The following is a 22629-nucleotide window of genomic DNA, read 5'->3' as shown; positions in this document are numbered from 1 at the left end:
TTGAGCATGCGCAAAGATCGCCATTCTGTGAATGGCTGCCTATGCGCATGCTCAAACTGTGTTTTAAAAAAAAACAACAACAAAAACCGCCGACACCTGCAGCGTGTGACCGGGCGTACACCGAAGGGATCCACAAAATGGAGGGTAAGTGTGATCGTGTTTCTGCCGGCAGAAAGCCCCTGTCTGAACGCACCCATAGTGTGGACATTTGAAGTCCCTGAGTGGGCAGGTGCAAAGCATTTCCACATAGGGAATGTTCTTCTATTTCCCATCAAGTACAGTGGAAGGGAGGGCAGAGCATCTAGCTAAGAGAAGACTCTTCTGAGCCCTTTTACTTCCAGTGATAATCCGCTGGCTCAACTGTATTTTTAATACTTGCCCTCACAGTATTTTGTATGCTAGCAATATGAGTTTGACATTCGATGTCCTTAATTCTTTGCCTCACTAATTTTTTTTGCCTGTTCCATTCCACATAACAGAAGCACCCGAGGGGAAAGGCCAATCCTGAAAAGGTAACCTTGAACCGCTTTGCACCAGTTTGATTGAAAATTATCGATATAAATCAGAAGGAGTAGACCTTGTGGGCTAAGCTGTCCCTTTAGCCATGTGTATATAGATAAAATACGAACCCACGCCTCGACTTTTACACAGTGTATGTGTCGTGAATGTATCATCAGTGAATGATACCACAGAAAAGAGATTCATGAGATGTTAGTGGCTGAGGGGCATATTAAATTATGGCATACCCTGGCCTTCAACACCAGTTGCAGAGATGACATAAGGATCATTTAACTGGAATATGTGCTTACTTGTTATGCTAGATTCAAGTCCAGTAGCACCTTAAAGACTGACTAGATTTTTGGGGTATAAGCTTTCAAAAGTCAAAGCTCCTTTAGCCAGATATGAGTTGGAATGGAGATCTCTGAGTCCTTATATCCAAGTCAGAAGGTGGGAGGGGAGTTGCAAAGAAGGAACTGATGATGCAGAGGTACGATGCACATTGTAAACAGCTTGGTTAGAGCAGAGGGGAAATGCTTGGGGCAGAAAATTAGCCTCTGTGGTGAGATAAGAATCCTGTGTCCTTATTCAGCCCTGGGGAGCCCATTGTTCTGAACCTCTGAATGAACTCAGGTTCAGCCATCTCACATTGTAATCTCCCCGTGAAACTTCTCTGTTTGAGGACTACCACTCTTAGGTCAGCAGTGGAATGACCCTAAAGTTCTCCCACTGTTTTATTTTAGCGTTGTGGTTTTTAATGTCGGATTTGTATCCGTTTATTCTTTGTACAGGGACTGCTTGTCCAATGTAGAGAGTGGAAGGCATTGCTGATGTTTGATGCCATATATAACATTGAAAGAAGAACAAAGAAGCTTCTAGGGGAGATGACAATATGATACTGCTGAACTTGAATTCATGCACAAGTTCAGAACAGATGTACAGCTCCCCCATCTCTTGAGTGTTGCTGTGCAAGATGCCTGGAGAACAAGGAGGGAAGGAGTGTTAGAATACTGGCACCTGGGTAGGGAGTGGGGTCATAGGGGTGAGGTGATGGCAGCAACAGAAACAGAGAAGTTGCCCACCCAATCTACTGCCCAAGGACACCCACTCTCTCCACACCCAATCTACCTCCCCTCTCGTCCCTTCACAGTAAACCATGACAGTAGCATTAGTCTGGTTACCCATTAACTTACTGACTCAGTGCTTTATTAACTTTTTTTGGACAATTTTGTTTGGTAAAATGCCCACTGGAGTTTGCTTTCCAAAGCTGTGAAATCATAAGAAACTTTATGGTTGTCTGTGGGTCATTGCAGTTGGTATCATTTGACAGATGCTAGGCTTACTGTAGATACTCTGTTCGGTTGTTTCAAAAAGGTGATGAGTATGTTGATGTTGGTGAGCATGTTTAATATTTGCATGCTTCACTCACCCAGAAGAGATAACTTTAGAGAAAGTATCACATCTGATGACTCGACCATCAACGTCCAGTGAAAGAAATGATGGTGCTTTCATCTGAAAAGACAAAAGATACCTTATGAGTAAAAACAAAGTGTCCATCAATAAGCAAATGTTTTGGTTCCTTAGCTTTCTGTAGATGAGATAAAAAGTGACAAACCCTTTCCCTGAAAAGTAAGATAAGAGATATTTCTTCTGCCCCCATGAAAGAGATATTTCCTCCTCTACTGTATGGTGCTCAAAACCATATGCAAGATGAACCAATGTGGACTGATGATGTTGACACTCAACACTATGCCACTCTTAGGCCAAGCGTGTCTGGAATCTGCTTCTTGAGGGACCAGAGAACTTCTCCCTCAGAAAGGCTCAATGGACCAGATTTGGTTGTACCCCTACATGTATATACTGTATTTCATATTTACAAATGGTATTTAGAAAAGTGAATAACCTAATTCCATCACTGTTAAGATTATACAATTTAAAATGTTAAAGTGTATGAGGAAAACTCTTGCTCCTAGTTACACTGAAAAAAACTTTAATCCCCCCCCCTCCCAAGTCTTTATCTGAGGGACAGGCATAATCTGCAGATCTTCAAGTGTAAAACACAAACAAAGTGATTCAGTTGTAACACTGCTCTTTAATTTCTATATGTTGGAAAGTATAAAAAGTTATTGGCTTGGGTCCTAAACCTTGTTTCCATCTGTGTACCTCTTCATCGATGGCAAAGGTAGTCCTCCACTGTGCATCTCTTTCCTCCAGGGCCAGGTGTTTTTTGGCTTACTGAAAGATGCTAGTCTTGTATGAATTAAAGCTTCTAGTGTTGGAGGCACATGTTCAGCAGCAGAGGATAATCTCCGCCATGGAAAATGGTGCAGCATGAACAGAAGCAAGGCTAAGAATCCAAACCATTGAGTTATGGAAGCTTGTTTAACATTCCTTAAAACATAAAAAGTGATTGGATCCGCATTACAGGACTTGAACTAGGAACCCTGAGGAGCAGGCACCACAGGGCTGCAGATTAGAAGAGTGCACGGCAGGCAGTTCCAACTGAACACTAACATAACAGCCCCCATTATCTTACTAGTCAAGTAACATGGGATATCCAGTCCAGTGTCTCTTGCTGATCTAAAGATTGTCAGATCAGCTGTCTTCTTTCTTTCTTGGAAACTGGTCATTAAACAGATTACCATGTCTACCCCTTCCATCTCCCAGGTACTGGACTTCATCCAGCCAGCTTCTAAAATACTCTCTTGCCTTTGGTCCTGAGTTCCTGACAAGATTTAAAATCTAAACACTGAAAGTGTATTCCTTTTCATCAAGAAAAAAAACAACATGCACCACAACATACCAAGTAGGGAATGGGTGTGTTTTTACCTTCTCAAACTGGAGAAAATAGTATGGATCATCTTCTATTATAAGAAAGTTGTATTCTTTAGCAAGCTGGAAAAAAATCCAACAACAAATAGGTGTTGTGTGAAAAGTATCAATGCATTCAAGAGATTTCATCAACAAGTTAAGGAGATAGTGATTCCATCAAAATGTTGATAATCCCAGTAGAATGTCTGTATGACAGGGTTCTCCAAAATTTCATATCCCACATCTTTATAATTAGATTGTTTTAGTTTCTCCTCAGTGGTGGCTGGTATCCACTGGGGCTGGTGGAACTGAGGGCAGAGTGGTTGATGGCAGCCAGAGCCAGAAATGGATGGCAACTTGAGAAAGGGCCTTCTATATCATGGCACCAAAATTAGGGAATTTCCTCCTCAGGGGGTATTCACCTGTTCCCTTCTATCATTGTCGTCTGCCTCCAGGTGAAGACTTTTTTTGTTTTGTTTGGCATTCCCTTACTGACTCTCCTTCTGATGTATGTGTTCTAACCATTTTTATATATGTGTTTATTTTTTTTAAAGAAATGTTTTTGATTTTTTGCTGCCTTGGAGGCCAAAATTAGGCAAAAAGACAATATAAACACTTTTTAAAACAATAAATAAATATAATTTCATGTAAAACGTATTAGGACATGCAGAGGCTGAACTGGTGACTCTGGAGTTGGAGATGAGGTGTGCCATCTTTAGAAGTTTTTAGGAGGTGTTACAAGGCCATTTTATGTCCTAGGGTTTTTAAGCATTTATTTTCCCAGGGTGTAAGTGCAGGAATTTTCTTGGGTAGAAGCGTTAACTGGGGTTTGATTATGTTTTTAAATTTAGAATTGTAAGCTCCATGAGCCACAGAGAAAAGGTGGGTTGTAAACATTTCAATAAATATATAAGTAAATGATTCAACATGCTTACCTAATGCATATGAACACACAACTTTCTCATGCAAAACAGGCAAATTTTTAAAAAATTAAAAATACTTCAATTTTTTAAAAAAAAATTGGTTAAAGGCAAGGGCTGAAGAGAGGGATGCAGTTAGTTCAGCAACTGGCAACAGCTCCTCTAAACTAGCCAACCTGTCCACGTGTCAAGCCTATTGCTCTAGGAAGCTCCTTCCATCTGTTGCTGTAATTCATAGTTTGCTCCCATAAAAATGTTGCTGTAGGCAGCCGACTAGTTTTAGCTAGTGGAAAATGCCACCTTTGCTTCTGCTTGCAAGTGATGATAATCTCCAACCCCACGGATTACCTGGTAAATCTCCTTTTTGCGTTCTGCTGTCAAGGAGCTTCCAGAAGGATTGCTACCATTTGGAACAGTGTACAGGAATTTAGGAGTCTTGCTATTGAGTTTATGGATATTTCCAGATCTCCATCTGGAAAGAATATCCTTCAAGGATTTTGGAATAATACCATTCTCATCGCTAGGGATGCTGATAATGTTACAATCCAATGGCCGGAGCTGTTTGTGAAAAGAAAGAAGGCATCATGTACAACTCAATATCTACTCAATAGAAACTGTTAAAGCCAGGATGTTTTTCAGCCATAGCTAAAAAGGGGCTTGTGCTTTGTGCACCTGAGGATTGATTCTGAAATGTAACATGCTAGTGGCAGACAAAAACATGTTGGTGTGACAATGGGAGGCATGCAAAGAAACAGGTAGTATTCAAGGGAAGCAGCAGCTGATGAGAATGGTGGTTGGGATGGGACCCAGTGCCTGAACCTCTTTTGAGAAGTTTAGGAATTCAAATCTGAGATTCTAATTGGCCAAACTGGGCATGTTGTTGTCCTGTTTGACAAGACCTTTGCTCACAGGGTGTCTGTTGTGGGGAGGGAAAGGAGTTTGTAAGCCACTCTGAGACTCCAAGTGAAGGGCGGGATATCAATCCAATTTCCTCCTCCTCCTCCTCCTTCCTCCCAACACCAATCTGCACCATGTCCTGTTTACAGCTCAAAATAAACAAACAAAAATTGCATGTAGAAAGTCCCAGGCTCAGTCTGCAGCATCTGTTGTTGAAAGATCTTGGGTTGCAGATGCTGGGAAAACTCCTCTGCCTGAGATCCTGGAGAGTTGTAACCAGTTGCAGTACACAGTAGATAAGGTGAATGGTCTGAACTGGTACAAGGCACCTTCAGGAGTCCATAGGTTTATCCAGGCACTTTTGCATGTGTATGGAGCCTTAAAAATCACTCACCCCTGTCAGTGTCCCAACGTAGTTTGGGTCATCTATAAGGACATTATCTCCTGGGTTGATAAGCATATCAAAAACCTACAAGATAGGAATGAAAGGTTATGCCATTTTGTAATATCAGCTGAACCACTTCTGTTCCAGATTTTAAGTAGGGCTTCACTTACATGTTTTGCTTTTCTAGTCCAATAATTCATGAAATATGACATAACACAGATGTAGTTTCAGATGGTAGCTGTGCTGATATCTGGCAAAGGGAGCTTTGAGTCTCAAAAGTTTATACCCCCCAAATCTTGTGGGACTCTAAGGTGCTCCGAAAACAAATGTAATACTTGTCAAAAATGCAGTCCATTGTATTTGAAGGGCTCTTTTTTCCTTCAGTATGAATGTATTGCTTGGAAAAGGGAGCTATTATTAATTATTAGAGAATAGACAAATGCTGAAGTATACTGAGGGATGATCAAGGCTTTCACCCTGATGGAACTCTTCTCCCTCTAAGCTGTGGAGTCTTGTGAGCAAAAATTCTACTTTGTGAGCTACTGGCATTAAAGTTGTGAGCAAGTGATTTGGCTACTGCATAAATTAGTTTGCTCTATTAAAGGATGCTAATCCTAATAATAGTGGCCAAGTTTCTTGCCGAAGCAGACAAAGTTAGATCTATTCTCATAAAGGAATGATTCCTATTGTTTATTATGTTCCTAAATATCCATACTGTGTTATTGTATATCCATGTATCTTACTGCTATGCCATTAAAAGTATTTGACTTTGAAATTAGTTTGCTCTGGAGCCATCCTTCCTGAGCAAAGACAAAAATGTGTGAGCTGGAGGCTAAAAAACTGTGAGATAGCTCACACTAACTGAGCTTAGAGGGAACACTGGCGAACAAGGGAGAGTAGAGTTCTGTTCTTGCCCAGCTAAGCTTAGATGTTGGGGGTGGAATTTTATTTATTTATTTTTTAAATTTATACCCCGCCCTACCCCAACAAATGGGCTCAGGGCAGCCATAATCCCCTTGTTGATGACTGATTTAATTTCCGAAAGACAAATTTTATGTTGCTTTATATATTGCCCAGACCTTACTAAGTCCATCCTGGCTCCCAACAGTGATACATATCTTCATTTGTCCATTTTCAGGAGCATACTTGGCTGTTGGTGGATCATGAATTTTCATCTGTAAGTCTTCTAACCATGATACTAGTTCTTGAATTCTGGTAAAAAAGAATTTATTATTCTTTTCAATATCCAGCACACATAATATACACCTTCAATTTAGCTTGACATTTGTGGAATAAAGATGTGATGAACACAAAGACCTGTCTTGGACCTGAGTCAGACCATTGGTCTATCAAGGTCAGTACTATCTACTCTGTATGGCAGTGGCTCTTCACTGTCTCAGTCTTTCATTTCACCTATTGCTTGAGCCTTTTTACTGGAGATGCCAGGGACTGAATTCAGAACCATCTGCTGCAAAACAGATACTCTGCCATTGAGCCACCGCCCTACCTAATCAAGATGGGTAGCCAAGCAGAAATAGATCCTGAAGTCTTTTCTTAGAAATAGAATCACTCCCCCCCCCTGTGTAGGACTGTATCACCAAAATTATTTGGAAGGATAAAGTTTAGTGATTTGGGTAAAGAACTGGAGGGCCGGGCCTTTAGAATCATTCCCACTGATCCCTAAGAATCAAGAATTATTTTACGTTTGCCTGACTTGTTATAAAACTGGATGAAAAATATTTCTGTATTCATCTATACTGGTCACATGAATATGCAGGTTGATCTTTTGAGATGCTGTATGTCCCTAGGGCCAAACAGAAGTGACAAATACTATGGATCTCTCTCAGTCTGTAAATGATAAATTGCACATGCAGCCACAATTTGGATCAAGACCAAGGAGTATAACCTTTAAAGCTTCACTCAGTATTGCTCATTGAAACAGGGCTCCCCACACAGTTAGAAGCAGGGTTTTAAAAAACGTTGCTTTTGAGAGGTGGGGTTCACACCCCATGCTCCTGGGTCTCCATGTTCTTCTCCATGAAACCCCTATGGCCTCCGAAGGAGGTTACACTCAACACTCTGATCCTCCTTCTACTATTCAGTCTTCCTCCATGCTGGGTTATGAATGAAGGTTTGGCATGTCCTTATGTCTACTTCCTCCCTCTTATAAAGGCCTCCCTCTCATCTGCACAGGCTTGATAGGCTACCTGGTTCCTACCAGCAGGCAGGACTCCTTCCTGGGAAGTATTCAGCCCCCAGGATCTATCCCTGTTTGCCCTGCAGGACCTGCCTCCTGAGTGCCAACAGTAGGAGGGCTTCTAGTGTCCTGGCCCCACTGCTGGACCTCCTTATGGCACCTGGTATTTTTGGCCACTGTGTGACAGAGTGTTGGACTAGATGGGCCATTGGCCTGATCCAGCATTGGCTTCTCTTATGTTCTTATGCTTTGTCTGTTTCCATCTCACCAACCAAGTAGCCTGTTGTCTCAAGGCTGGAACCTTAAATTAAAAATCTGTAACTATAACATAAAAATAGAATAAAACAGCCATAAAACTCATCTATATATTACATATGTTGTCCCCCCCCCCAGTTGAACCCAAGCAGATGATAAGATGATAAACAAAACTGAGCTTGTTATTCTTTTGATCTGTTAAAAAACATCTATACTATTTTGCATGCTAATTTAACAAACTACCCTTATATCTACAGCTATGTTCTGTAATTCCATTTCATTGTCTGACGAAGTGGGTGCACACACGAAAGCTCACAGCTTGAATAAAACTTTGGTGGTCTTAAAGGTGTCACTAGACTCTAGCTTTGTTCTATTGCTTCAGACCAACACAGCAGCCCACCTGGATCTATGTTGTTTCAGAGTTAGGGACCATTATTTTCAATGGGGAAGGGATATGATGTCTGAGGCACCTTCTTTAGAAGGATAATAGCACCAAATTTGCACAGATCATACACATCCCTATAATCTAAAGAGCCCCTCCCCCAAGTTTCAAGTGAATTGGACCAAGAGGCTCTGTTTTACAGACCCCCCACAAAGGAGATGCCTCTCAGCACAGAACCCCCCCACACAAAGGAGATGCCTCTCCACAGACCTAAAATGGTGGCCAAGTTGCAGCCAAGCATGAGAGCTCTTGCATGCCACAGCATTAGAAAAATCCTGTCTGCGTTTTCCTACTCTTTCAGAGACTGGCAGACAATTAAAAAAATTCTTATTTTCCCACTGAAAACTCTGCATTTCCCATCCTTACTCATTGTAGCCTCTTTCCTTTCCTTTGGCTCAGGTATTTCATTATACACACTCCTAAACAGAAGTCTGATTCTGTTTAGTGAAACTGGATGGGGCTTGAAGGGTTAAATTCCTCATCCCTTTCTGTAGGGATCTGACACACACACACACACACACAATAATTTATTTTTTACACACTGATCAAATCGTTCTCTTTGACACATTTGTTTTTGCCTTTTGAGAGGACACTAGATGATACTAGAAACTGGGATAATCCAACAAAATTGACTGGAAATAGGCTCAAAATAGAAACATGAAAGCAGTCCATGGAGACAGTTCAAGATGGGTAGCTGTGTTAGTCTGTCTGTAGCAGTAGAAAAGAGCAAGAGTCCAGTAACACCTTAAATACTAACATAGTATATGGCAGGGTATGAGCTTTCATGAGTCACTGCTCACTTCTGTCTCTTTAATGTGCTACTGGCCTCTTGCTCTTTTCAAATGGAAGCAGTATTATACACAACACATAGTGATGGTTGCTAACTTAGATGGTTTTGAAAGTTTTAGAAAAAGTTATGGGGATAGGCCTCTCAATGGCTATGAGCCATGATAAAGTGAATATCCAACTCCAAAGGCAGCTATGCTGCAATTCATGTTGAATAACAGATCAAAGAGTATTGCCTGTATGTTTTGGAGGCATCTTTTTGGTTCCTGTTGGAAACAGCATTTTGGACTAAACAGGCTCTTGATCTTATCTGGCAGGACTGTTGCCTTCTTATGCAAAGTCCCTGGTTCCCTGGAAGTAGAGCAACTCATCCCATGCCTTAGGTCCCGGGATGGAAGTCTTTATTCTTCTGGGACTGTACTGAGTTTAGAGAAATGAAACAAAGTGATGTATGATTTTGATGAATACCCTTCTGAAGCACCATACTGGAGAGCAATCTTCATCAGCTCTTCGCCTATTTCCATGGTGGTTCCATCAGCAAGTGTGATACTTGCTGTTTTTATTGGGAAGTAGTCAGCATTTGGCATACCTCCACCAAGCATGATTAAGGAGGACATCATCTTTGCCAGCTCATCTGTTGTTAACAAAAATAAGAAACGTACAGTTTAATGAGAAGCCAAATGCGGTAGTAAATGTTGCTTTTATCACCTGTGAGATGCTAATAGTTTTTTGTACTTAGTAAATAGGTACAAACTCAATTTGTGAGGTGTAGGAGAACAGTAAACATGGCAATCATTACTGTGTATACATTTTTACTGCTTAGTCAGGTAAGGACATGTGTGTGGCTCTCTAGTTGGAGGGCTTACAGCATGGTAGCTGAAGGATGAACTTATACAAAGCTCAAGTATGGGGGAGGGATGAGTGTACTTCATCAGGATCTGGGGTCTTGGCCTGCAAAGCCATAACTCTGGTATGGTCTATTTGCATAATTTCTTGATATATTCGAAGGACTGCCTCCTCCCATACTGTCCAGCCCACCAGTTAAGATCTGCCTCGCAAGCCCTGCTCTCTGTGGCCCTACCTACAGAGGTGAGGCAGATGGTAACCAGAGACAGGGCTTTTTCAGCAGTGGCATCTCACTTATGGAATACCCGTACCCTTAAGGCTTGCCTGGTGTCTACACTGCTTTAGGCTTCAAGCTAACATATTTCTGTTCTCCCAGACTTTTAATTAAGGGCTTAACACTATATTTGTCTGGAAACTGTTATTTTACACTGTCAGTGGTCTTTCTATGGTTTATACTTTTTATGCTTGGCTGAGTTTTTAATACTGAATTTTAACATCTTTCAGTGTTTTGTTTTTATTTTTATACTGTAAACCCCCCTCAAGTGTATTCCTGGACAAGCAGTATAACATTTTTCTAAATAAATTCAAAACTGAAAGAGAAATGTTATTTTCATGACTCATGAGATTAGATATATGGCCGATACTCATGTGTGTGTGTTTTATATATATATATATGTGTGTGTGTGTGTGTGTGTGTGTGTGTGTGTGTGTGTGTGTGTGTGTGTAAGGGAGGGTGGGGTATACATTGAATAAATATATATTTCGTTTTGTGGTCATTTCATTTTCCATAGTCAAATGTTCAAAAATTATCAAAGAGAATATTATAGACAAATAGGCAGAAATCTAGCGGAAACTAAGGCTGTGATCATGTGCACCTTTAGATCCGACATAGGTGAGAGTGCCTGATGGATCTAAAGGGAGCGATCAGACAGCAACATCTGGGAAGTGTCTTGCAGTCGTCAGCAACCTGTGCTGCTCCATCACAGAAGCGGAGTTAAAAGACACCGGGGAATGTCCGGGAGGATACGGATTGCTGTGGGCCACAGACAGACTTTCCCCTGTCTGATTGCTCAGGCACATTCTCATGCCATCGGGATGGTTTGATCAGGTCATTCCAACTCTGTGCCATCGTTCCCCCCCTTCACAGTATGCGTATCATCATTGCATACTCCGTAGGGGGCCCTCAGTGCGGAGGTGCAAATCCTCATTTATGCACAAGGGAGACAAACAGCAAAAAAAACCCCACCCACCCCGACTCACCCGCAGTTGCTTCTGATCACACAATGACAGGCTAAGCCCGCAGCTTCAAAGGGCTGTGTGATCTTGCAACTGTGTGTCAAATTCCTCCAGAGGAAATAGCCTCGCTTTCCCTCCGCTTCAGCTGGCGTGAGTGACCACAGCCTGAGGTGTTTTAGTGGCATTAAAGGATATACTCACAATGGGAGACTATAATTTTCTTGGTTTTGACTATTTTGACTCTGAACTGCATATTTATGTTAGTAATATTGGATGGTAAACTGATGCAGAAGTGTCGTCTCAAGTGGTCACCTCAACACTTTTCAGTGTCTTAATACTAGAGGTGCATGGAAGCTACAACAAAGCAGGCAAGAGCTGTGGGAAATACAGCTACTCACTGGTCAGTCTTAGAGGATTTGGTTGCCTTGCTGCACTTATTTTGGACAGGAAACAGGAGTAATCCATGTTGGTCAGGCACGCAACTGTCGTCTTCCCAGACTTCATGAGAAAACAGGAACAGAACTTGGACACAAATGGAGAAATGATTTTTAAGACATGTCTGACATCTCTTTCTTAACACAGAGAATATTTTAATACTTTAGGCTCATCTGTTCTACTTCATAAGTCACCAGATTTCTTTGAAGATGAAATGTTAACTCTGAGGGGTCATATAACTGTAGAATTCCTTTAAAGGGGAAAGTTAAAATGCAGAGTCACTCCAGCCTAAGACATGGCTCCACAATCTCAAAAGAATAGACAAAATCTAAAACCAAATGTTTTACAAAACAACAAAGGGCCCTAGTTTAGTGTTTTAATTTAGAATTGTGGTCTACAGCTACAACAGTGCAATCCTACTCAGATGTAGCTCATACTATGTTCAGTGTGGCTTACTCCCAGGTAAGTGTAGAAATGTGAAGGTCACACAGGAGTGGTTTAAAAATTCATGGGGGGGAAAATCACCCCTAAACTTTTTTTGAAGGAAAAATTGGAAAATTGGGGGAGCACGAAAAAACAACAACCTCTTATGAAATATTTTCTGTTTTGGAATGAGTGACAAAGTTATCACACAAAAATGTGGATGCGCTGTGAACATTTTCATGTAAGACGAGTATAATTGATAATTCCTCTACATACTGTAGATGTATACATTCCTGCATCTAGACAGTGCTGGCTGCACTCTTCAGGAGTGAAGCATTCAGGGTCTTTTTGCTTGTACACTGATGATTGCCTTCCTCGACATTTCAAACTAAGAGACAATCTAGATGTGACATTTGTCTAGTGTTCTCCATGGGGACTGGCAGACATATGCTAGCTGCCAGGCCCCATAGAGAACTTCCCCTAAAAGCACTGCTGTGGGGCCCCAATTCTAATTGTAATTGTAGCTTGGGGGGGGACGCTTGTCCCCACCATTTCCTCAGCTTCATTGGATGGCTGCAGTTTTTTCTCCTCATGGCTTCAAAATTCCAGAAAATGTTTCATGTGCAGATAACTGTGCATAGGACTACAGTCTAATATATTTACTCTTTACAGTACTCTAAGAAATGTACAGTCTAATAATGAAATGAAATTATTAAAGAAATAACCAGCACACCAAAACACAAATATCGACTTAGTACTATGTACAGAGCTGCAATTGAAGCCTAGAACTCCCAGGTATGCTTATTTATATGAAGTCAATTATAAGACCAAGGCTAAACCAAATGCAGCTTATTCACATTAAAATAATAGACCTATATCTAAAGGATCGTTATTTATATGAAGACAACTATAAGACCAAGGCTTAACCAAATGCAGCTTATTAAAATAATAGACCTATATCTAAAGGACTAACAGGCAAAAGAGGAAGAGGGACAAGAAAGAAACTGATAGCATAAACCTTAACTGTAGCCACTATGCCCACCCTTGTTGTGACCCAAGCACCATAACTGATGACGAAGTTGATGACTGAAGAGTCTGAAAATTCGAATGCAGATGCTTTTTGATTGGGGGATTATTTGGTGGGGAGGATATGGGCAGGTCATATATTTTGATTTGTCTGCTTCTACCAAGAAACTAAATATTTATTTATTTTATTTTACAAAATTTATATCCTACCTTTCTGTCCCCACAATGGCCACCGAGGTGGCTAACTATTTTAAACATACATGATAAAATCACATTTCAAACAATTAAAATTACCCCCCAAAACACACACACATACACACACCATTAAAACCCTTAAAAACAGAGTTAAATACAAAGACATAGAAAAAATAAAAAAAATAGTTTTCTAAGTTGGGCTTGGCTAGGGCAAACAGATTTTAAAACTGCTCTTCCTTACTTTCACTGAGCTGGGAGATATTAATGTCCTAAACATGATTAGCAGAGTCCGGTGTCCCCCAACAGTCCAAAAGGATGATCCCCACTGACAGCGACTGCTTTGGTGGTGACTTAATAGAGCATACTTACTAGGTGGTGATGACTTCCTGGTCAAGAGTGATCTAATTCACTCATTCATTCATGCTCCTGGTAGCTGTTAGAAGAAAAGAGATCTCCTCAGGACAAAACACAAACACAGTAGGACAAGGGGGAAGATTACTGAGTCCCTCACTACCCTGCTTTCCTGCAGCTGCTGGCTTTCAGATTCTGGCAGATGCTGTTGATTTATATCCTAGGCCAGAGTGTGACTACTAGGCTCCAATTAAACACTTTCCACATAAGGGGTGGATACCATTGTCTCAGCCACTCAGTGAAGTCCATGTCCCTGGCAGGTCTTTCTGGGAGGTGTCCTTAAAGCTAAAATCATGTGTGTGTGGGAGGGTAAGGTGGGGTGTGTGGAGTAGATGACCGAGCTGTTTTGCTGTTTCCTAAGAATTCCCTACAAATTTAAATGTGAAATTTAGGAACTGTAATCTGATGTAAAAAAAGAGCAGAAAAACTCTAGAAAACAGAAAATTAATGTAATGATACAGAAATGTTCCTTTCCAAAGGTATGCACCTTTGGCACTATAAAATGGTTGTGTAACTCCTCTTGCATATCCCCATGCCAAACCAACCATTTGCAGCAGATTTTACCTGAATACTCAATAGTTTACTAAGGTAAGAGTTAAATTATAAACATTCTCATTAAAAAAAACCCCCAGTTCTGAGTTTCAATACATAGGAAGCACACTTTGGAAGAGTAGATGTACAATGAACAAGCAACAGTTTTTTATTTACAAAAAAGTCTCTGGAAGAGAAGAACTGGTGATTTTGTTTTATCTGAACTGATGATTTAAAAACACACACACAAGAACAGAACTGAATATGAGAGATGGTGCCCTATTTTGTAATGAGAATACTTCTGTCTAGCAAATTCTTTCTGCGATTACTGTTTTACTAAAATGCTTTACTAAGATGTTTGGTCAATGACCTGGTATCAACTCTAAAATATTCTCCCTGTTCTGAATAGTTTACTAAGTTGCAATCAGTGTTGTTATTTAACACAGCAGTGTTTTTCTCTACTGGGAAAAATGAAGCAACGTAGAGAGGCTGGGGACAATTAGCATTACTTTTTTGTGTGCATAGAAATAGTCTATAAACAGTTATATTTGTCACATGTGAACACTGCTCTGTGCTTATAGCTCTGCTTTCCCCAGCCATTGAAATCAAAGGGACCACTGGTGACCTCAGTGGCTGCTTCCATACAGAAATGACTGTCCATATAACTCTTGTTGTTGCTGCAAATGCACGGGCATTGCCGTGGAAAAAGGACATCCACAGAGAATTTCCCCCTGCAGTTTTCTTGGGAGAAATGTGCACCTATTATAGCACTGCATAAAAAAGGCCTAGAGACTTAATTGTGTTTAAAAAAATGAAGGTACACGGTAAAACCATAGTGATACACCTATTAAATATTTTAAAAGCCTGAAATGCCCTTTGGTGGGTGGATGACCCCCCCAGAGACTGAGGTAAGGAACATAACACCGATTGGGCAGGACCCAATAAGTGTGCACCTTCCTGTCTACATGACTTCCTAAGGCACTTTGGCTATGATGTTTCCAAAAATATGTATCAAATCAGGTTTGGGAATGATCATAGTAAAGTGGGTAAACACATGAGAACAGGACTAATAGGGCTGCTCATGTGGATGATCTTGAAAATATTCTGCACTAAGGAAGGCCAGGAGGAGCAAAACTTCCATGTGGAAACAGTCTGTGATGGGTGAACAGTACACTTCTGGGCCCCAGTCAAAATCTGATGGTAAACTGAGAAGAGTGTCCTTGAATGCTTGAGAAAAAGTTTGTTTTTGATCGACCACTTCTGATATTTAATTAATTAAATTATTTAATCATCACATTTCTGGAACTGCAGTTCGAGCTAATAAGTTCTGTGCATGTACTACAGCTGCCAACTCCAGGCTGGCAAATTCCTAGAGATTTGGGGGCAGAGACTGGGGAGGGTGGAGTTTTGGAAGGGGGAAGAAGTCAGCAGGGTTGTGATACCACAGAGTCCACACTACAAAGTTTCCAGTTTCTCCAGGGTTGTAGTTCCAGAACTTCAGCTACCACTAGAGGTTGGTAACCTTAGCATGTACCAGCATGGTGAATGCTGGTGACTGATGAATGCTCCTGACAGCACCAATGGGGAAAGATAGACATTTGAGATCTATGATCAAATAATCCATCTTTTAATGACAGCCACAGGGTGTATGCAAATTTAATTAGGTTTGCAGCATTTGGGAGGAACAGTTTTTTTCTCTATATGCATTCCTAGTCATCCTCTCCTCCATTTATCCTGTCTTTCTGTGTGTGTGTGTGTGTGTGTGTGTGTGTGTGTGTGTGTGAGAGAGAGAGAGAGAGAGAGAGAGAGAGAGAGACCCAAGATCACCTAGTCAGCATCATAGCTGAGAGGGTTTTGAGCCTGAATTTTTCAAGTCCGAGTCTTACATTACTCTTTCTGTGAAAACAGATTCGATTACAAGGGATCTGGTCATGGTTTCCTGGCATCTCATCTACCTTAGACCTTAAAGATAAGTGGCACAGATTACATCCTGGTGCCTCAAAAGAGAAGCTGTCCTGTTTCATTCAATGTCCTGATGTCATTTTCTGAAAATAATTCAACAGCAAGAGTAGGGGGGCTTTGTGAGTTAGGTGTTTACAAAAATACATGCATATGTGTATGTTTCAAAAATAAAGAGTGGAATATTTGTTAATTTCTTTTAGCTTGGTATCTTAACATGAAAATGATAGTCAACCAGACAAGTTTAATATTAGGTGTCATCCCTCCCCCCATTTTAAAGGAATGCTGTTACCTTCCCACCAAAGTGGTACCTATTTATCTACTTGCAATTTCTTGCTTTCGAACTGCTAGGTTGGCAGGAGCTGGAACTAGAGACGGGAGCTCACTCCATCATGCGGCACCCGGGTCTCGAACTGCTGAACTACTGACCTTCCACAGCCTGCAGTTCAGTGTCTTAACCACTTGAGCCACCGCAGCTCCTGAGTTAGGTGTTTACAAAAATACATGTATATGTGTATGTTTCAAAAATAAAGAGTGCAATATTTGTTAATTTCTTTTAGCTCGCTATCTTAACATGAAAATTATAGTCAACCAGACAAGTTTAATATTAGGTGTCATCCCTCCCCCCATTCTAAAGCTGGAGCCTGTCTTTCTAAACTCCTATATAAAAGCTGAAATAGGATCTGCAGTCACAGAGAATCTTACACTTTTAAAATTCTATTTTAAAATATTTGTACCCCTTGTATTCTTGAAGGGCTTAAGGTAGATAACAGAAATGAAATAATTACAAAAAAGCAACTCAAACAAAAAGCTATCATAAATAAAAACATAATCATCCTATCTCCAATGCCTACAAACAAGTACAATACCCACAAAAATGCTTCTCCTCTCACACCCCACAGCAGCAATAATTTACAGAATGCACTTTGACAAAGAAATGTTTTACAGGTTCTCCCAAAAGACACTGTTCAGCTGTTCAGTCTGAGGCTAACAAGAAAAGGCTAAGTTTCTGGTGAAAGCCAGGGGGACAAAACAGGAGGAATCAACAACAGATAGCATGAGATAGATCTGAGGTAGTACATATGTTGAAGTCAGAGAGTCAATGCATCAGGCCTGAGAGTCCCAGGTCAGGGAGGTCTTGAAAAGGAAGAACCAAAACCTTGAACTGAACCCAGAAGCCAATAGGCAACTGGTGCAATAGTTTAAGCTCAGCTGTTGTGTGCTCATAGTAGTTAGAGTTTGTCGCAATTGAGCACCCACATTTTGTACCAGCTGAAGCTTCTGTGTTGTTTTCAAAGACAACCTAACATACATATTGTAGGCCTTAAAATTATAGTAGCGTGAATCAACATGACCAGGTTGGCTGGCTCAAGAAGAGAGGACAATTTATTAACCCGATAGAGCTGAAAGAGCAAAACCTTTGCCCCAGCATGAATGTGTTTTCCAACACTAAGAGAGCTGAAAAAGCACTCCAGGTCAGTGATGATGTATGCCATCTAAAACAAGACCTCAGAAATTACAAGACGTCAGAACAACAATGAGATACAATGGTAAGTTTCATTGACACATCCTGTCACTCTGCTCAGTAACATTTGAAGCCTCCCTCTAGCCTAAGGAATCTTTCTCCAACATAAATGAACACTTTCACCGCAGAAAGGCTGGAGAAAGGCTCTGCTGAGTGCAATGGTAGGATATATGCAAATATATAGTTAACTATCCTGTCACTGAAACAGTGAAGACTTGTGAATATGAATGGTGAACCTTCTGGGTCTAGCCATCTAATTCTGTACTTGTGAGTGTCCACAGCTGAGTTTTGGTGGACAATCCAAGCAAACTGTCCTGTACACTGCAGGCAGGGCCAGTCTGTTCTCCTCAAGAGAGACCAGAACCTAACAGTTGACCAGGCTTGGTTAATTGGAGCACTAGGCTTATACCTTGTGGACCAGTTGATCCAGCAAGTTTCCCCTCCCAATTTAAGGCTTAAATAGGCTGAGAGGGAAGCAGCTCCACCTGCTCTGGCAGCAGCACCTGGGGCTCATCTTGTCCAGTCTCAACTGGAGGTGGATTTGGGTGGGCTTGTGAGCAAGGTCCTGGGCCAATGCTTAGTTGTCCCTGTGCCTGGAGGGACAGAGGGAAGTTCTGGTGGAGGTACTTCAGAGGACAGCAGAAGACAGGAGGGCCTGGTGTGGTCATGAAGAATCGGACTCGACTGTGCAACTGAACAACAACAACAACTCCAGCTGCAGACTTCTCAGGGGCAAGTTCTGGAGGAGGAGTTCCAACTGCAGGATCCTCAAGGGCAAGTTCTGGGGGAAGAGCTCCAACTGCAAGGACAGCAGGGGCAGCATCTGGAACAGATTAACAAGGGGCATCTATCCTGTGGGGGTCTCCTGGAATTCCCTGCTCTACCCCAGGCCATGTTTCTGGCTCCTCAGGCTTCTCTGAGGTTTCTGAGTTGGAGTCCAGAGCAGTGTTCCCTCTAAGTTGAGTTAGTGTGAGCTAGCTCACAGTTTTTTCGCCTCCGGCTCACACATTTTTTGTCTTAGCTCAGGAAGGAGGGCTCCAGAGCAAACTAATTTATGCAGTAGCCAAATCGCTCACTCACAGCTTTAATGCCAGTAGCTCACAAAGTAGAATTTTTGCTCACAAGACTCCACAGCTTAGAGGGAACATTGGTCCAGAGCCAGCTCAATGACACAAAAAATGGACCGATTCACATGATATGAAGACCTCATGGCCAGAAGTTTCAAGAAATAACTTCTTGCTTCGCTCCAGTATCAAGGAATTATGCTTGCACGCTCCTGAGACTTCACTTCTGAATGTAGATTCCATCGTATTTCACGACTGTGCACCAGAGATAGGGATTCAGCCTTCACAATCAAAGATGTATGATCCTTTCAACTGGAGATGCTGTGGATTGAACCTGGGACCTTGTGCATTCCAAACAGGGGCTCTTCCACTGAGCCATGGCCCCTTCCTTCTTAGCCTGATTTCATCAGATCTCAGAAGTCTAGTAGGCTTGGGGCTTGGATGGGAGACCACCAAAGAAGGCTCTGCAGAAGGAAACAATGGCAAGCCACCCCTGCTTCTCACTTGCCTTGACAACCCCACAAGGGATTGCCATGAGTTCGTTGCAACTTGACCGCACTTAACATAGGTATGAAGGGGCTCCCCTTCCCACAGTGACATCACCTACCCCAAGCCAGGGGGACCTTAGTACCTGGTGGCATACATTGGGGCCTTATCCAAAAAATGTTAACCAATGCTAAAGAGGATTACAAAGCCCACTCAGGTGTGCCCCTGAGTGGAATTTACAGCCTGGGGATTCTATTTGTCTACCAAACACTTGCGAGGCCTCCAGCCAGGGAGGAAGTTGGGGTGGAAATATGTGGGACCTTTTATAGTAACTCGGGTTAAAAATGAGGTGGCTGTTGAACTGGATTTGCCTAAGTCTCTTAAGCATATTCACCCCGTGTTTCATTTCAGCTTGTTGAAAAGGGATTCAGGTCCAAACAAATTGAGGCCACGTCCAGCAGCCACTCCACCTCTGATGCTGAATGGTGAACCATATCAAGAGGTTGAAGAAATCTTGGACTCTAAACTGAAACATGGTTGCTTGTATTATCTGATTAAGTGGAAAGAGTTTGACCCCTACCATAATGAGTGGGTGCGCAGTGAGCACGTTAACATCTCCCCAAATTGTGCATGCCTTCCATAGGGCTTACTCTTTAAAACCATCGGGGTAGGGCCTTTGGGGTGGCAGAATGTCAACCAAGTGCCTGGCTTGGACTTGGTTGCCATGGAGATGTGAGGGGTGTGTGTGAACAAGAATGTCTACTTTCGTTTCTGGACTCCTTGCTGTTACCTGCCTGATGTGCCCATGTAACCTTGAGCCCTACACTGTCTTAGCATTCTCTTTCTCCTGAGAAAATTAGGCTGTTAGATTGGCGGGCTTGTAGCTTAAGTGCAATTGGCCGAGAGCCACTAGCATCTGTTTGATTGCAGTATAATTGCTTGCTTTGCATGCTTAACCTCAGTTCTGACAAAGAACGTTATAAGTCTGGATCGTATCAATGTCTCAATAAACTTTAATTCTTCTGAATGACTGTTATTGGGAACTGATTTCTCCAGGGGCTCTGACAGCTTGAAGGAAAATTCTTAGGCCTCCATGGATAATAGGACTCAAGCTTCTGCTCCCCAATATAGGTGAAGGTGTGTGTTGGTAATTGGGGATTCCCTGCTGAGAGCGGTAGAGGCTAAAGTGTGTCAATTGGACTTGTCATCTCGAGAGGTATGCTGTCTACCTGGTGCACGTGTCCAGGATGTGACAGAAAGGGTAGGAAGACTCAATAACCCCAAGGATTATTATCCTTTCATGCTCATCCATGCGGAAATAAATGAAACTGTCCGGCATAGCCCAGAACTTATTAAAAGAGACTATGTGGCTCTGGGTAAAAAGGTGAAGGACTTGGGAGTGTAGGTTGTGTTTTCATCAGTTCTTCCTGTCAAAGACTGTGGCTTAGGCAGGAAAAGAAGAATACGGCAAATAAATAACTGGCTACATTGAAGGTGTCAGAAATGGTTTGTATGTCTGGACTATCGCTTATGCTTTCAAAATGAAACTCTTCTATTGGGAGATGGTTTGTGCAAGGGTAGGAAAAATGTGTTTAATAAGAGCCTTGCAAACCTAATAAGGAGAGCTTTCAACTAAATCAGAAGAGGGAGGGAGACAAGAATTCAAAGCCTAGTATGATGCCAATAACTGGAGAGAAGAATGCTAAAGTTTTGCAGAGAGTGGCACATATGCTAGGTAACATTAACTCGCAGGTAAGTACGGAAACTAAAACCTCAGGGCACATTAAAAAATGGATTCTGATTCCTCTACACTAATGCACAGAGTATGGGAAACAAGCAGGAGGAACTTGGAAGTCCTAATACAGGCAGTGACGGCCCCAGGTTTTTTCACCCACTAGGCGAGGATACATTCTGATGCCCCCCCCCGTGTGGGGTGGGACAGGGGTGGGTGCTGGAGCCACAGTGGGCATGCCGAGGGGATGAGCTGCAACTGCATGGGGGGGCAGGATCGCTCGAGGGGGGGGGCCTGTGCCAGGCTGCAAAAGGAGCTCCAAAGATACAGTGGGGGCAGCAGAGGGCGAGTGGCACTTTCCCATTGTCCCAGGCTGTTCCCCGTGCCTGTCCCCCCCACCTCCTTCTCTTTCTGTCTGGGGGGCTGCAAAGAGGGGAGTCTCTTGCCGGGGATGGAGCAAGAAGCCGGCTAGGGAGGCTTCCTGTGAAGGGCGAGGAGGTGACGAGGCTGGCCAGAATGGTGCCCTGTCAAGCCGTCGCCCTAAGCAACAGTCTAAAATTTAACAATAACGGGCCGGCCCTGAATACAGGAAGGGGTCTATGACCTAATAGGCATTACTGAAACTTGGTGGGATGATGCTCACAATTGGAATATTAGGATTGAGGGGTACAGCTTATTTAAAAGGAACAGACAAATAAGGAAGGGCGGAGGAGTTGCATTATATGTAAAGGAGGTATATACTTGTGAGGAAGTATGTGAATATGGGCATGGAAGTCCACTTGAGAGTCTCTGGGAAAAATAAAAGGAGTAAGAAATAATAGTGATATTATGGTGGGGGTCTGCTATAGACCACCAAGCCAGACAGAGGCCTTGGATGACACACTCCTAGAATAGATTACAAAGTTCTCAAGGAGACAGGACATGGTGGTAATGGGAGATTTCAGTTACCCAAATATCTTGTGGAAGTCCAACTCTGCTGAAAATGAAAGGTCCAATAAATTCCTGACTTGTATTGCTTACAACTTCCTTTTCCAGAAAGTAGAGAGGGAAACAAGGGGATCTGCTATCTTGGGCTTGATTCTCACCAACAGGGAAGAACTGGTTGATGAGGTGAAAGTAGTGGGCACCCTCGGTATTAGTGACCATGTAATTTTGGAATTTACACTCTTGGAGGAGGGGAAAGCTGTATGTAGTCAGACATATAGGTTGTACTTCAGGAAAGCAAAATTTGACAAACTTGAAGTTATGCTTGGTAGAATCCCATAGTCAGAAAAACTTAAGGAGAAGGGAGTACAAGTGGGGTGGGAGTTTCTGAAAAGAGAATTTTTTTTCATCCCCCTGGGGGGAGGTTTTTATTGGGTTTTTTTTCAAACTACAAAACTACAACAGAAAATATGGGGAAGGGAACTACATCTAGGGGAAAAAGAAATAAGACCCACAACTAACTAAAAACCCAAGAGTAGGAGATCAATACATCAGCTTAACACCATGCTATTTTCAAAAAGCTACTAATAATACAATGAACTTAGTCGGTTATGCTAAGATAATATCATTTAACCATCCCTTTAA

General features: G+C 42.1%; 1 protein-coding gene across 1 annotated transcript in view; it reads right to left on the bottom strand.

The window, feature by feature from the left end:
- The window catches only part of LOC107107127 (kynurenine/alpha-aminoadipate aminotransferase, mitochondrial-like), a 28267-nt gene extending 16529 nt beyond the window's left edge, over positions 1 to 11738 (bottom strand). Inside the window, exons 1-7 of the mRNA XM_015407369.1 lie at positions 11672 to 11738; positions 9660 to 9825; positions 6591 to 6723; positions 5521 to 5595; positions 4578 to 4787; positions 3328 to 3393; positions 1928 to 2010 (exon numbers count right to left, since the gene is read on the bottom strand). Coding sequence (XP_015262855.1) covers positions 1928 to 2010; positions 3328 to 3393; positions 4578 to 4787; positions 5521 to 5595; positions 6591 to 6723; positions 9660 to 9825; positions 11672 to 11738 — 800 coding nt within the window. The remainder of the gene's footprint in view (positions 1 to 1927; positions 2011 to 3327; positions 3394 to 4577; positions 4788 to 5520; positions 5596 to 6590; positions 6724 to 9659; positions 9826 to 11671) is intronic.
- Between the last annotated feature and the right edge of the window lie 10891 nt (positions 11739 to 22629).

This window comes from Gekko japonicus, unplaced genomic scaffold (genome assembly GCF_001447785.1).
Source record: "Gekko japonicus isolate JY-2015 unplaced genomic scaffold, Gekko_japonicus_V1.1 scaffold294, whole genome shotgun sequence".
NCBI lineage: Eukaryota > Metazoa > Chordata > Lepidosauria > Squamata > Gekkonidae > Gekko > Gekko japonicus.
Note: the sequence above shows the minus strand (reverse complement) of the source record. Positions and strands in the feature narration are given on the sequence as shown.